Source organism: Etheostoma cragini, chromosome 12, assembly GCF_013103735.1.
Source record: "Etheostoma cragini isolate CJK2018 chromosome 12, CSU_Ecrag_1.0, whole genome shotgun sequence".
Lineage (NCBI taxonomy): Eukaryota > Metazoa > Chordata > Actinopteri > Perciformes > Percidae > Etheostoma > Etheostoma cragini.
Genome location: NC_048418.1, coordinates 13798502 through 13813009, shown reverse-complemented (window position 1 = coordinate 13813009; position 14508 = coordinate 13798502). Strand labels below are relative to the sequence as shown.

The 14508-nt window shown below is 41.2% G+C and overlaps 1 protein-coding gene across 27 annotated transcripts in view; it reads left to right on the top strand.

Moving 5' to 3' along the window:
• The window catches only part of obscnb (obscurin, cytoskeletal calmodulin and titin-interacting RhoGEF b), a 52172-nt gene extending 37664 nt beyond the window's left edge, over window positions 1-14508 (top strand). For 14 of the 27 annotated variants that reach the window (XM_034888255.1, XM_034888263.1, XM_034888277.1 and 11 more), the window contains 31 exons: window positions 33-305; window positions 712-1002; window positions 1343-1372; window positions 1627-2967; window positions 3293-3574; window positions 3728-3809; window positions 3912-4033; window positions 4284-4481; window positions 4593-4625; window positions 4725-4823; window positions 4943-5161; window positions 5330-5363; window positions 5477-5529; window positions 5665-5763; window positions 7197-7253; window positions 8038-8177; window positions 8469-8669; window positions 8780-8856; window positions 8940-9110; window positions 9204-9363; window positions 9575-9691; window positions 9861-10025; window positions 10126-10284; window positions 10385-10562; window positions 10694-10807; window positions 10962-11129; window positions 11339-11441; window positions 11557-11686; window positions 11915-12008; window positions 12194-12236; window positions 12884-14003. In XM_034888255.1, coding sequence (XP_034744146.1) covers window positions 33-305; window positions 712-1002; window positions 1343-1372; window positions 1627-2967; window positions 3293-3574; window positions 3728-3809; window positions 3912-4033; window positions 4284-4481; window positions 4593-4625; window positions 4725-4823; window positions 4943-5161; window positions 5330-5363; window positions 5477-5529; window positions 5665-5763; window positions 7197-7253; window positions 8038-8177; window positions 8469-8669; window positions 8780-8856; window positions 8940-9110; window positions 9204-9363; window positions 9575-9691; window positions 9861-10025; window positions 10126-10284; window positions 10385-10562; window positions 10694-10807; window positions 10962-11129; window positions 11339-11441; window positions 11557-11686; window positions 11915-12008; window positions 12194-12236; window positions 12884-14003 — 6353 coding nt within the window. Of the gene's footprint in view, window positions 1-32; window positions 306-711; window positions 1003-1342; window positions 1373-1626; window positions 2968-3292; window positions 3575-3727; window positions 3810-3911; window positions 4034-4283; window positions 4482-4592; window positions 4626-4724; window positions 4824-4942; window positions 5162-5329; window positions 5364-5476; window positions 5530-5664; window positions 5764-7196; window positions 7254-8037; window positions 8178-8468; window positions 8670-8779; window positions 8857-8939; window positions 9111-9203; window positions 9364-9574; window positions 9692-9860; window positions 10026-10125; window positions 10285-10384; window positions 10563-10693; window positions 10808-10961; window positions 11130-11338; window positions 11442-11556; window positions 11687-11914; window positions 12009-12193; window positions 12237-12883 lie in introns of all 27 variants that reach the window. The other 13 variants (XM_034888272.1, XM_034888266.1, XM_034888256.1 and 10 more) reach the window with 2 other exon arrangements.

The following is a 14508-nucleotide window of genomic DNA, read 5'->3' as shown; positions in this document are numbered from 1 at the left end:
AACGTTTTGTTTTGTTTTGTTTTTCTTAAAAGGCTGGCAGCTGGATGTTGTGAAGGGCCTTGAGGACAAGGTGGCTGCAGTGGGAGAGAAGGTTGAGTTTTGTGTTGAGCTCACCGAGCCTGTCCCTTCAGCAGAAGTAGCCTGGTATGCTAATGGAGTGGAGATTAAGTCCAGTGACCTCTGGGCTATGAGGGCTGACGGCTGTTCTTATCGCCTTGTCCTGAGACAGGCCCCTCTTTTGCCTCAGCAGGAAATTACATTTGCTGCTAGAGATGCTCTCTCATTGGCCAAGCTCACGATCATCAGTAAGTGTTTGAAGAAGCTATGTAGACTTTTCTAAATATGATTTTTAATCTTTAACTTTTTGTATCTTTATTTTTTTAAGCCTGTGTTTTTAAGATGCAATTTTTTGAAAGTTGAATTTGAAGAAAATTCTGAAGAATATACACATAACCCTGGTTTTCTTAGTTATTATACGTTTATGAGATAGCCTTTATTATTAGACTCATGGTCCATAAAATACAACAGCAACAACAGAAAACATACAGATACAGTACACAAGACAGGTGTATCATTCCACCTACCAGGTATTCCAGTTATGTGTTAGTCTTGATACTATAAAACAGAGTGTAACTGATAAACATTGTAATCTGTGTAGTTCTGATATTTTTCATATATGCATGTAACACCTGCTTCTTTCCTTCCCAACAGCTGTACCTGATCCTCCCGAGGACCCAGAGGTCCTCAGTAAGACAGACAAGTCTGTCACCCTCTCTTGGTTCACTCCTCTACATGATGGAGGGAGTCCCATTCTGGGCTACAGGGTGGAGATGCGGCTGGTAGACAGTGTGCTCTATCTTCCATGTCATTCTGAACCTGTGTGCAACACAGAGTTTGTGGTTGAAAATCTTATCCCAGGGAGTGGCTACAGGTTTAGAGTGGCAGCCCTCAACAGAGCTGGAATTGGAGAACCTGTTGAGTTGCCCCAGACTGTGCAGCTTGGTGAGTGGATGTGTGTGTTCTTATTAAAATGTAGTTGAGTGTGCTTGTTCGCCAAGACATTTTGAATATAAATGCTTAGTTGACTATAGTTTTTTTTTGTTTTTTACACGGAAAAGAGATATGAGATAAAAACCCTTTCAGAATTGATAATAATACAACTAGTCCACTTGATCCAGTGTGCAATTACTTACCGAAAATAATAACTTTTATTGTGTAGTCATATATAGACAGCACTACAAATTGACAGTGTTTTACCGGATGATGTGATTATAGCACGGTAGAGAAATGTTACATTTAGTAAACTGCTTAATGATGTGTTTGTTTTCTCATTGTTACACAGAGGCACCCATTCAGCCACTGATTTGCCCAGGTAAGACAATGTGTGTTTGGTGTGTAGGTTTTTTTGTATTTATCCTACACGTTCTACTGTTTTTATACACCTCTGCACATGTATCCTTCTCAATCTAAATTTGAAGCCTTCAGAAATGTCTGGGATGCTAACGTGAAATAACTACAGTTTTAATCAATAGGCTCCGGTATCAAAAGTAGGTTTTGCGCTGTGTGGGGACTGGCATTAACTTTTATAATAACATATTAACACTTAAACCATTATTTTGGTTACAGGTATAGAGGCAAAACAGGTTGAGAATACGATGATGGGGCAACCCAGTCTGCCTCCAGAAGCTGCTGAAGAAGGTGATGTCCACGAGCTATGGGAGGAATCGGCCAAGAAACGGCGCATGAGTCGAGAACCCACTTTGGACTCCATTACTGAACAACCTGAGGAAGACGGTAAAAGTGGTAAAAAAAAATCAGGACAGAAAGAGCTGAAGGCCTCAGAGAAAGTAGAGATAAAATCACTAGAGGAGCAGGCCATTGCATCTAAGAAGCAGACAGAGTCTAAATTGTACACCAGCTCTGAGGATGAGTCAGTTCCTGGGGGTTCAACGCTTGTCTCCTACCTCAAGAAGAGCAGCGTTTCTACTGTTACAGCAACCAGTGAGGCAGAAACTCTGACTACTGAGAGGTTCTTTGCACATTTCCAGACGACAGAGCAGAAAACAGTGCAGCAGGCTAAAGTGGAAACAACCACAATTCAGCAGACAGATGCAAAACAGGTGTGTACAGGGGAGAGTAACATCATGGAGATCAGTAAAGAGGATGAGCCTGAGCTCAGAGATGCTGCCATTAAGATTCAAGCTGCCTTCAAGGGCTTCAAAGCCCGCAGGGACATGCGCCCTGTCTTTAAAGAGGTCTTTAAAGACCAGACCAAAGAACCTAATGACACCATACATCTAGAATGTGTTGTAGAAGGTAAACCTGAAAAGGTGCGGTGGTTAAAGGATGGAGAACCACTGACCGATGGCAAGCACCACCATATTGATATCTACAATGACGGTAATTGCTCACTGGTCATCCCTGCCATCACCACAAAGGACACTGGGGTTTACATTTGTGAGGTCACCAACAAGTTTGGAGTTACTTCTCATAGTGGTAAGGTCACAGTAGGAACGGCAAGAGAATCATCTGGGCGACGGCCACTGACCGTGGGCTACAGTGCCGACAGCGAGCCTGATAGCTCCTCAGGAAGTGAGATGGATGAGTCACTAAGGCAGGCAAGCAGACGTCTCCGGCGCCTGTTGCGCACACGCCTCCCACCAGATGTTGAGGAAGAACCATTTCTCAGCGCAGATGAGGGAGACCTTGGTCCTCCAGATCCTCACTCTTATCGGGAGGACGACAGTTTCATCTACATTCGCTTTGACTCAAAGGCAGAGGCTGAGGTTGCCTCAAAGAGGTTCCAGGAGATGTTTACAATCAGTGGGGTTCCTGTGGAGACCACAATCCTGGACGCAGGGCCCCTCAAAGTGGAGCTACGAATTAGAAAGATGGGCTACACGCAAGATGGTACACAGACCCCCACACAAGATAGACAGCCTCCTGCCTTTATGGCTGGATCCCCCGGTAAGAAACGCATGGAAGTGGCTGTTATATTCAATACATTTTTCCATACATTTTCTAAATCATCAATAGTTAACTTTAAAAATGATCAGTATTTTTGCAAAAATCTTCTTCAGGGAAGACCGACACGTCTGAACAATTCAGATGTTGTTCTACTTGCATTATTTTGCTCATTAGTTTACCAATTAGACATATATGCACATCATTTAGTTGTTGAAGAATGCTTATCTGTAAAATAAAAGTGTTTTACATAAGGACATGTCACCCATCTATTTATGTTGTCATTTTTAACTTTTTGATTCTATGACTATTTTCTCTCGTTACCCAGCTGCCCCAGTTTTCTTGACAGAGCTACAAAGTCAGGATGTTCCAGACGGTTATCCAGTCAGCTTTGACTGTGTTGTGATTGGCAAGCCCCCTCCAACCATTCGCTGGTATAAGGATGGAAAATTGCTGGAGGAGAATGACCATTACATGATCAATGAAGACCAGGAGGGCTGCCACCAACTCATCATTACCACAGTGCTGCCCACTGACATAGGTGTCTATCGTTGCACAGCTGAAAACAGCAGCGGCATCGCAGCTACTAAGGCTGAACTCAGGGTTGACAGTGAGTATGCACACATTACATGGGCACACACACTAAAACTGGTTTTCCCGAGACTAGCACAATTACACAATCACATGTACATATCGACACACACACACTGTTGCTCATTTCACTGAACACTGTTTAATGCTGTACATTCATCTTTTCCTTTAGTGTCTTGCAGCTCAGATTATGACACTGCTGCTGACGCCACTGAGACATCTTCCTATGTCAGTGCCAAGGGCTACATGTCCAGGTAAATTTACTTTGAATGTTGTTGAAAAATATATTGAAAGATCCATTACATAATATGAATAAGTACTGAATTCCTGAGGTGTGCTGTTCTCCCCTCGTGTAGGGAAACTGAGACATTTGAGTCGGTGGCTGAAGATGATCAGCTACCACAAGTCGTGGATGAGCTTCATGATGTTCATGTCAGTCCAGGTTCACCTATTGCTAAGATGCAGCTTAAAATAAAGGGTGCGTTTTTTTATAATAAACAGTTTCATTTTTATTTATAAAAACCAACAACATCAAAAACACACAAAACAAACAACTTAATACATGAACAGATCACGGGTAAAGGTTAAGTTCATTAACTATTATTAAAAGTATATTTATTTGAGGCAGCCAAATGACAGCTAATTGTAACTCCTAAAAATGAAGTCGACCCATGGAAAATTGCTTTTAACTGAGGATTGTTGTTTCTGAAATACCTATTGTCTTTCAGGCTTCCCCAAACCCAGAGTATACTGGTTCAAAGATGGCCACCCTCTGCGACCTTCAAAAAGGATTCTGTTGCTAGCACAGAGAGATGTTCATGGAGTGGAGATCCTGGAGGTGAAGAAAGAAGATATGGGAGAGTACTCTGCTTACATCAGCAATGTAGCTGGTTCTGCTTACTCCTCTGCCCGCCTGATAGTTCTGAGTATGTATGCAAACACCTGGATTTTTGCCTTCACAAAAAGAGCACAATAATTAAAAATGTTAATTACTTTGAGATGTCTACAGATACAGTAACAACTGTATTTTTCAACAGATCCAGGGGAGATGATGCCACAAGATAAACGAGGTAACACGTTTATCCAACAAACTTGGCAAAGACACTGTACTACATATAATAATTTCTCATATGTGACTGTGCTTTTGTTTTTACACTATCTTTTCACAGACCCCAAGGTGCCTCTGGTGCCACCCCGCTTCATTGAAAGGTTCAGCAACAGAAAGGTGAAACAAGGAGCCAGCATCACTCTTTCTGTCAAAGTAGAAGGTTTGTTCAAGTTACTATGTGATTGTTTTAAAATCCTTTAACACAGACTTTAATCTGTTGACTTCCAAAATATTTAATCTTGTGTTAAAAATTCTCAATACTGCCTGTTACTTTTTCAGGATCTCCTCCTCCTATGGTCTCCTGGCTAAAGGAAGAATCAATGGAAGATGTCCTGTGGATCAAGCCTGATACTAAGGGATACAAAATAGCAAGCTCTGGGCGCCAGCACAGCCTCATCTTGATGGACGTGGGCACAGAATACACTGGCACATACACCTGCATTGCCACAAATAGAGCAGGACAGTCCATCTGCACTGCCCACCTTGAGGTTGATGACAGTAAGAAAAGCAAAATCATCTAGACACTCTATATAGACATTATTTTGACTTTTGAGTTTATTCACAACCTAGTGGACACTTAGTAGAGTGCAAACTTCTGTACGCCTTACTTTGTCTCCTGCGTGTGATTGTAATTGCATACGTATGTGTCTACCCCTTTTTAACTAGTACCACAACCAAAAAAAGAGACCAAAGCCTCAGAGTAAGTTTTTCTTTGAGATTTCATAATCAGAATGTCATTGCACATCAAAAAGGCTTGTACAGTACATTTTTAAATACATGCTTATATGAAATTGTATCATTTATTCTTCTCAGGGTTCTTGGAATTACAGTTAGTCCCCCAGAAGAGGAAGCTGGCAGAGGAAAAGGTGAGACATACCACCTTATAGACTGGTATATTGTTTATAGTAGCATTGTGTCTGTTATTATAGTAACATTAATTATTTGTAATAATAAATACTGCTATATTTATGCTGTTCTTTCCTCTTTTTGTGTCCCTTAAGAGGGTAAAATGCCCTACCTAGGTGAAGTAGGTACAGAGGAATTCCTCATGAAACTCACCTCCCAGATCACTGAAATGGTATCAGCAAAGATTACCCAAGGTAAGTGTATTTTATGGACCATTCTGTCTATGCAATTCAATATTCAGTTAGTTGATTGTAAAGAATCGAAGAAGAGGATTTTTGAAAGAAATTGTAGTTTCAGTTTAAAGGTACGTTCTACTAGAAATACTGTTATATTTAATGATGTTAAAAAGATCCAGGTGCCATTTCAGACAAATGGATTAACGGTAAAAAAAAAACTAACTTGAGTTAATTCAAGCGTTTCAACAATTCAGTTTAGGGGCACCCAGATAGCTCAGTTGGTAGAGCGGGTGCTCATGTATAGAGGTTTACTCCTCGACGCAGCCGGCCCAGGTTCGAATCCGGCCTGCGGCCCTTTGCTGTATGTCACTCCCCCTCTCTCTCCCCTTTCACAACTTCAGCTGTCCTGTCCATTAAAGGCCTAAAATGCCCAAAAAAATAATCTTAAAAAGAAAAAAAAAATTCAGTTTAGCGTAACATCATGGTTTAAACCATGATAAAGAAATGATTTAGTTGGCATTTGACTGCAGCCCCCATTAAGCTTTGACATCATTTAGGCATCCAGTAGTAGTAGATGCCCATTGGGCTAATCATATGGATACATAAACACAGGAAGATGTTCCAGCTCCAGATTTTGGCTGTCTGTAAAAAGGTAAACACTAAACCTGCATGTACATATTAACTGTAACTATTATCCAGTACTGATAGATGCCTGTGCTCTTAAAGTGGGATGACATATACAGTAACTCCAGTGTGAAATTATTCATTCTGTCATAATAAATGCAGCAAGCTAACTGCGACCAAATAACATACCGTAGGTCAGAGATAGGCAACAAAGGCCATAGATCCCTAAAACTATACATTGTAGGTTTTCATTCTACACTATACTAGGTGATGTAAAAGGTGACGACACCTTCACCCAGAGGGAAACCCTATCTCTTAAATCAACTGTTGTTGTTTATGGTTGAAATAGAAGTCTGCAGGTTGCCTATCTCTTTGCTAGATTAGACTGAGTAGTAATCTTCTGATTGAAATGCAGGCTGTAATTAATGGCTTTTCTAGTTACTAATGCTAAAGCTGCTATAAGTTATCCACACATTATGTTGTATACAGTGCTTCAGTTAAGTGTTTTGCTAATTGGCAGTCAGGTTTGGTTAGTTTTCAGTGAATTAATTCTGATTATTTTAAGAATTTTGAAAGTGTAGTTTATTCTAAGTTTTTAAACACTTGAACTCTTGAATTATAATTCACTTTCCAATAGATTTGAGAATGACACCAAACTTGAGTGTTCCTTGTCTGCTCTTGTCAGTGCTTGTTTTTCAGCATGTTTTGCTTTGTCCATGAGTCTTCTCATTGCTTCATAAAGACATTTCTCTACCACCTTTAAATTCATCATCAGTTTAGAAATCCAACCAATTACATGCTCATCCAATCATTAATTTGTTTATCAGACAGTTTACAGAATCAGGAAGTGCTCCAGTGGATGAAATCTTGGCCCAAAACTACCAGTATGTATCCCAATTGCTTCAGCTTCACAGTTAATATCATTTTCCCACGATTGACTTATGGATTCAGATGACTTGTGTAAACTGTTTTTGAGAGTCCTTTTACACACAGGATTAAAAACAACAACATGCATTATGTTTGAAGGTGCAGCCACAAAGGTTTCCTCTTTTCCTTTGTTAGCATTATAATTGTTAAAACGTCTAATGGAAATGGATTTCAACATGATTTTTAAATGACTACAAAGTCTCAGCAACTTATAGCTGGAATGAATGCTCACAAGCAGACATGTATGTGGAGAGCTCGGATAATAAGCGTTATCTGTACTGTAGCTTTTTCTTGCATGTTGCCACAATACTAACACACAGCAAACCATTTATAGTAAAATGATTGTTGTGGATTTTTTTTAAATTTTTCTTTTCTTTACATCGCAAACTAAAATCTAAAACGATATATAGGAGTAGTGCTCTAAATGTTTGGATGAACATTACCAAGTAAATAAAACACCAGTAGATGCCAGCAAAGTGTCAGTTAGTGCTTTAAATGTAACTGGTCTTGCCTCAGCCGGGCTCTGAAAAACTTGGCACTAATAACTGCTACCAAATTCAAGCCAAAAATCTTATTTCTTTTCATCTAGCAAAATTAAGTATGAACATTTCTAACCATGGTAAATAACAGTGAAAATTAAGTTTAATAGATTGATAGATTATTGTAATGGTACATGCTAAATCTTTTCACACAATTGACCTAACTCCCTCTGAGTACCTCCTTTTGTCCTTGCTTCCCCAGCTTCATTACGTGTACCAGGTGTTGACAGTGATGAAGAGACCAAGACTCCTTCTCCATCACCTCATCATGGTCGCTCTCGTCCTCCCTCTCTCATTGCTGACTCTTCATCTGAGTCTGATGAGGGGGATGCCAGGGGAGAGGTGAGATATAGATCTTCTTAGTGTGATTTTGTTGTCCAGAATGTTTTACTATTAAGACAGTTTTTTGTATTGTTCATAAATATGGGGAAGACATCTTTAACAGGTATCACTTAAAAAATGTCAGGCTTGAACTGTACATTTTAAATGACAGATTCACATTATTTCAAGTCTGTCTTAAAACACTATTCATATTCCCATGTGTTTTTTTTAATTGAAACAGTTTCTGCTTGGTGTTTCATCCTGTTCATACTGGCCAGTAAAAGATCCCTTCCTAATGTCATATTCTTACAGATGTTTGACATCTATGTGGCAACGGCTGACTACAACCCCACCAAAGCAAGCAAAGAATCCATCTCTCTAAAGGAGGGACAGTATGTTGAAGTTTTGGACTCAGCTCATCCACTGAAATGGTTAGTCAGGACCAAACCCACCAAAACCACACCATCCCGCCAAGGTTGGGTCTCACCTGCCTACCTGGACAAGAAACTCAAAGTACGTCCTAACAATAAAGCCACTAATCCATCAACATTACCTTTAATAATTCATTGTCTTGACACCTTTGAATATTTTAAGAGTAATAGTAAAAATGTGTATTCTTCCAGCTCTCTGCTGATACGAGTGACCTTCCAGAGACAAATGTAGAGGAGGTGTCTGAGGGTGAATACAAGAGGAAATTATTGTAAGTAAAAGATGTCTACACTCACATACCAAATACTGGAACTAACGGACGTACTATAACAAACTATTATACCATGTCCATAGCCAACTGATCCAAGACCTGATAAACGGTGAATCCCAGTTTGTAAAAGAAGTAGACTTCTTTACATCCCATCACATGAAGCACGCAGACAGCCCTGATGCACCGCCTGATGTCAGCAGCCAAAAGGAAGCCATATTCAGGAACATTGATGATATCAAGTACTTCCATAGCAAGTGAGCTAACCTATTCTGAAAAACATGTAAATAAAGACTGAGAATAACCGGGAGAGTTTCATTGCATTCATTTCCCCACAATTTTGTTCATAGGGCATTCCTCCCAAAGTTGAATGACTGTGACACAGATGACGATGTAGCCATGTGCTTCCTGAAGAACAAGGACGGCTTCGAGAAGTACCTTCAGTATCTTGTTGGTCAGAGTCAAGCTGAATCTGCTGTCAGTGACAAGGCTGTTCACAGCTTCTTTAAGGTATCAGTGCAGTGCACACTCTCTAATCCTAAACGTAACATCTGTCACCACACTGTTTAATTTTTTTTTTTGCCAGTCTATTTAAAGCTGTAATTTCTTTGGTAACTTACTACTATATTTTGCTACCTTTGTCTTTAGGGTGACTGTGACAGGACTCTGCACCAGTATAAGTATTTTGAATTAAAAAAATCTTTCTTTCATTACATTGTAGGAGTACACAGAGAAAGTACAAGCCAGTGCAGACCCTGCAGATCCCCCTGTACGCAGCATCAACGCCAGCCTCCAACAACCACTGGAGAGGATTCAGAAGTATAAGGCCGTCCTCAAGGTGACAGCTTTGACCCACAATATGACTGCACTCTCATGAGCTCCAGTTCTCTGCATTATATTATTATATTATATGAGGAATACAGCACTCGCGTGCGTTAGGCATTTGATTTTAGACCTGTATCACTGTCAACTCAGTCTTATCAGAATCTTTTCTCCAACATCTTCAGGAGCTCATCCGAAACAAGGCAAAAAATGGCCAGAACTGCTGCCTACTGGAAGAAGCTTATGCCATGGTGTCTGCACTCCCTCAGCGCTCTGAGAATACCCATCATATCTCCATGATCGAGAACTATCCCGCTACACTGGAAGTATTAGGAGAGCCAATGAGACAGGTAGGTGGAGTTACTCTGATATCCCTGATTGGTACACTGATTATAGGCATAATTGTATTTGTTTGATATTTTTCTGTATATTTTTCCCGTTTGAATCTAGGGACCCTTCCAAGTGTGGGAAGGGGCTCCAGGAATTAGGACGTCCTCTAGAGGTCACCACCGGCACGTCTTCCTGTTTAAGAACTACTGTATAATCTGCAAACCGAAGAGAGACAGCAACACTAATACACAAGCATATGTCTTTAAGAACATGATGAAGGTAAGACTTTTAATGTAACACACATTTCTTTCTTCTTTATCGTAATATTTCTTGATCTGCAGCCTAAATTATGTTTTTGGTATTCTTCATCCTGTTGCAGTTGAATAACATTGATGTGAATGAGACAGTGGAGGGGGACGACCGTGCTTTTGAGATCTGGCATGAACGCGAGGACTCTGTGAGGAAATACACCTTGCAGGCCCGAACTGTTAACATCAAGAACTCGTGGCTGAGAGACTTTAGAGAACTGCAGCAGCGATACAGCATGCCTGCATGGAGTGAGTTAAACACACACACACACACACACACACACAGAGTCTAACTGTTATCTCTCTTTTATCACATAAAATGTATTTTGATATTCTCCTACTTTCAAACGCCACCTTTTGTAAATAATCTCCTTCTACAGGTCCTCCTGACTTTGATGAAATTCTGGCAAACTGCACAGCAGAGCTGGGGCAAACTGTTAAGCTGGCCTGCAAAGCCACTGGAGTACCCAAACCTGCCATCACTTGGTATAAGGGTATGCCATTTGCATGTTTGTTAGTTTTTTACTAATTTGCTCTATTAGACAATACATAGACAGATGGGGGGTAATGGTAGACTGACTTTTGTAATCAAACAGTATCTGAGGCCAAATGTGTTTCATCAATGTGTGGTTTACTTGTTGGCTGTAGATGGACGTACAGTGGAGGCAGATCCTCATCACATCATCATTGAGGACCCTGATGGTTCCTGCACACTGATCTTGGACAACATGACAGCAGATGACTCTGGCCAGTACATGTGCTTTGCCTCAAGCTCGGCTGGCAATGCCAGCACTCTTGGCAAGATCACTGTACAGGGTAAGTGGCCAAACAGTGTAATAGTGAATGCTTTAATTTATACTTAGTTATAATGCAACACAGAAAATATCAGTAATTTGTCACACTGTACTTTGGCTAAAATCAAAGACCTTTTGGAATTAAGTTATACATTTTTTGTCAAGCCAAAATATTTTAATTTGGTGTTATTATTCAACCATATACTATATATCTTCACATATTTCTTGTAGTGCCTCCTCGTTTTGTGAATAAAATGAGGAATGCTACATTTGTTGCTGGTGAGGATGCTCAGTTCACCTGTGTCATACAGAGCGCCCCCAACCCCAAGATCAGGTATGACATTTACGAAACATTTAAGTTTTACATTTTAAATTCAGGAGGTCCTTTGAAATTTCCGCTGCATTGTGTTGACCTTTTTTCCTCTACTCTGGCTGTGTTTACCATCAAGGTGGTTCAAGGATGGCAGGCTGCTGACTGACCAGGAAAAGTATCAGACCTACAGCGAGCTCCGCAGTGGGGTTCTGGTCTTGGTAATAAAAAACCTGACAGAGAGAGACCTGGGACACTATGAGTGCGAGGTTGGTTGACATAAAAAAAAATCACACTTGATTCACAAACTTCATTAAAATGCTATTTAAACTAATATGTAGAGAAGGGGAAGTGTAGATGTTAACTCTAAGTTGGTTGATTTCAATAATAAATCAACCACAATAATAAGTCAATAATACATTTATTTATTGTCAATAAAACAATAAGTCAACCTTGGCTCTTTAAGACTCTAAAAATATACTCTCTGCTATTGCCAGTTGTCCAACCGTCTGGGCAGCGCCAAGTGTGCTGCGGATTTAGTTCCACCCTCTGCTGTGGCTCGCACTGGTGAGCAGGCCATCACTATTGAAGGTAAGAACACTGACTTTATGCACTAATATGGGCCTTTTTCAGGCTCTGAATGATAATGCTTTTAATGCAGGTTTAAATACACACAAGGAGTTGATTCATCTTTCACTCTCCCTGTGATTTCTTTTTGTACAAATAAACGCTCTCATTTTGTCTGTTAATTCTCATTTGTTCTGATTCCCCAATAGTTACTGAGCAGGAGACTAGAATACCAAAGAAAACCATCATCATGTAAGTGTGGAGGCTAAAATGATGTCTGTTGCCTGGTTGTACTTTAGATCATCCTCTAGACAATGTCTGCATTACATGTCCCAATTACTTCTGTAAGAAAGGTTATATGATGTAATCAATGTTTTATTTTTGGCATTGCTTTGTAGATATTTCTTGCTAAAAGATCAAATAGACTTAAAGGCAATTTGGTGTGTGTGTGATTCTCTTTCTCTATGGCTTGTGTAAGCATTGTTACGTAGTATTTAAAGCCTGAGTGCAAATGATTCTATCACAAGGATGATGAAAGGATGGGCTGTCTTCACCTGGGTGCTGTCTCCTTTAACTAGCAACTTTGTTATTGCAGCTCCTCAAACAGCATTTGTATTTGAATCTCACACTTCTTACCGTAGCAACACAATAAGCAGTGCAACAAGCTTATACTTGTATGTTGGACACGCTTATTTGACATCAGACTTTCCTTTATAGGTTTTGGGGCATCAGTTTTTTTCCATTTAGTTACATAACTCAGTGTCACTTATACTGGTGGATTATGAGTGGTGGTGTGAGCCCACCAGCTTCACTTGTCAGAGTCTGAACTGCATGCAGCCTGGTATCTCTTTGTCTATCGCTGTAATCATGTCTGTGTTGTCTGTTACTCTGGACTTCAGTGAGGAGACTATAACCACTGTGGTGAAGAACCCACGTATGAGGAGGCACAAGTCCCCAGGCTTGACTGTTACTGGAGCCCACCGCTCGGAGACCTCCACCCCAGAGTCCCCCACAGCCAGGCCGAGGAGGATGCCCACTCCAAGAAAGACCACCATCCCAACCCTCTATGTTACTGAGCCCCAAGGTGCTGGAGCCCGGGCCATGGAGAGCAAGCCCAGGTGGGTTGAGGTAGAGGAGGTCATCGAGTATAAGGTCAATAAATCTCCCAGGCTGCCCAGGAGGAGAGGTATCTCACCGGCAGGGTCTGATCGTGCAGCCACTCCTTCCAGACCCAAAAGGTCTCCGCCGGAAAACCCAAACGCTAACAATTCCAACAACAAGCTGGTAGAGCAGGCCCAGCTGCAGGGAGACGTCAGTAGCCAGCCGCTCTCCTGGGATGAAGAGGAGGGTAATGTTCCCTCCCATTCTGTCTCTGGAGTCACTGGAGAGCCACATGAGCTTTCATCTGTCCTCACTCCGGCTAGAGAGGACAGCGAGGACCTGGATGATGAACAAACAATCATCTTTGAACCCGATGATGAAGATGATGATGACCACAACTCACTTGGAAAGCAGGAGCCTAAGATTCTGACCCAAGGAGGCCGTGTTCTGACCCTCGAAGACTTGGAGGATTACGTCCCAGAAGAAGGAGAGACTTACGGTTCCTCCAGCACCCACAGCCCTGCTGCGGAAAAGCCCTGTGAGATTTCTGTGCTCCAGAGGGAGATCGGCGGGTCCACAATTGGACAGCCGGTGCTCCTCAACGTGGGGCGGCCTGTCGTGATCCCGAGGCATAGGAGCGGCTTCTTCAGCCGCTTCAGGGATCATCTCTCCAGCAGCCTTTTCTCATCTGCTGTCCCCCAAGCCAGCGAAGCCCAGTCCGGGACGGAAAGGCACGTCCCCATCCAAGTGAGCCACGCAAAACTGGAAGTGAAGCCTTCCTACTGCTCAGAGGTGCAGAGAGTTGAGGGTGGGCAGCGGAGCTTCAAAACCAAAGTGTCAACTCAGACCTACGGCTACACGTCAGTGGGCAACCCAGTCACTCTTCAAATTAGTGATAACCTTTATCAGAACCAATAGTAACAACTTACAAAGTATAGTTTAATGTGGTACCACAAACCCTCTTAGTCTTAAATGGGGACATTTCTACTTACTAAGACATATCCTAACCTGAAGTATATTAACTGCATTTGACAAACCATTCCATTTTGAAGCTGCCTTTCAGAAAATAGGCTCGTCCTTTGAGTCTTTTTCTTGACAAATGGTTATAGTCAGATGGCCTCTTTAGACTAGGCGAGTTGGAAAATATAAAATAAAAGTATAAATATATCACTGCAAGCACGTAATAGTCCCAACCTGGTCTGTTACACTCGCTTTATGACATATGGAGAATGTGTTGTACAAAATACATTACGTTTGACATTTTACTAAAGAACAATTTTGTCATCTTTTGTTGAGGTAAATTCTATTTTGAAAAAACTACATCACGTTTCACCTCAACACACCTTCACAAAATCATGAACCTTGACCCACCAATATTAACTGATCCAGGCATTATCCTCAGTGATGACTTCTGCTATATACA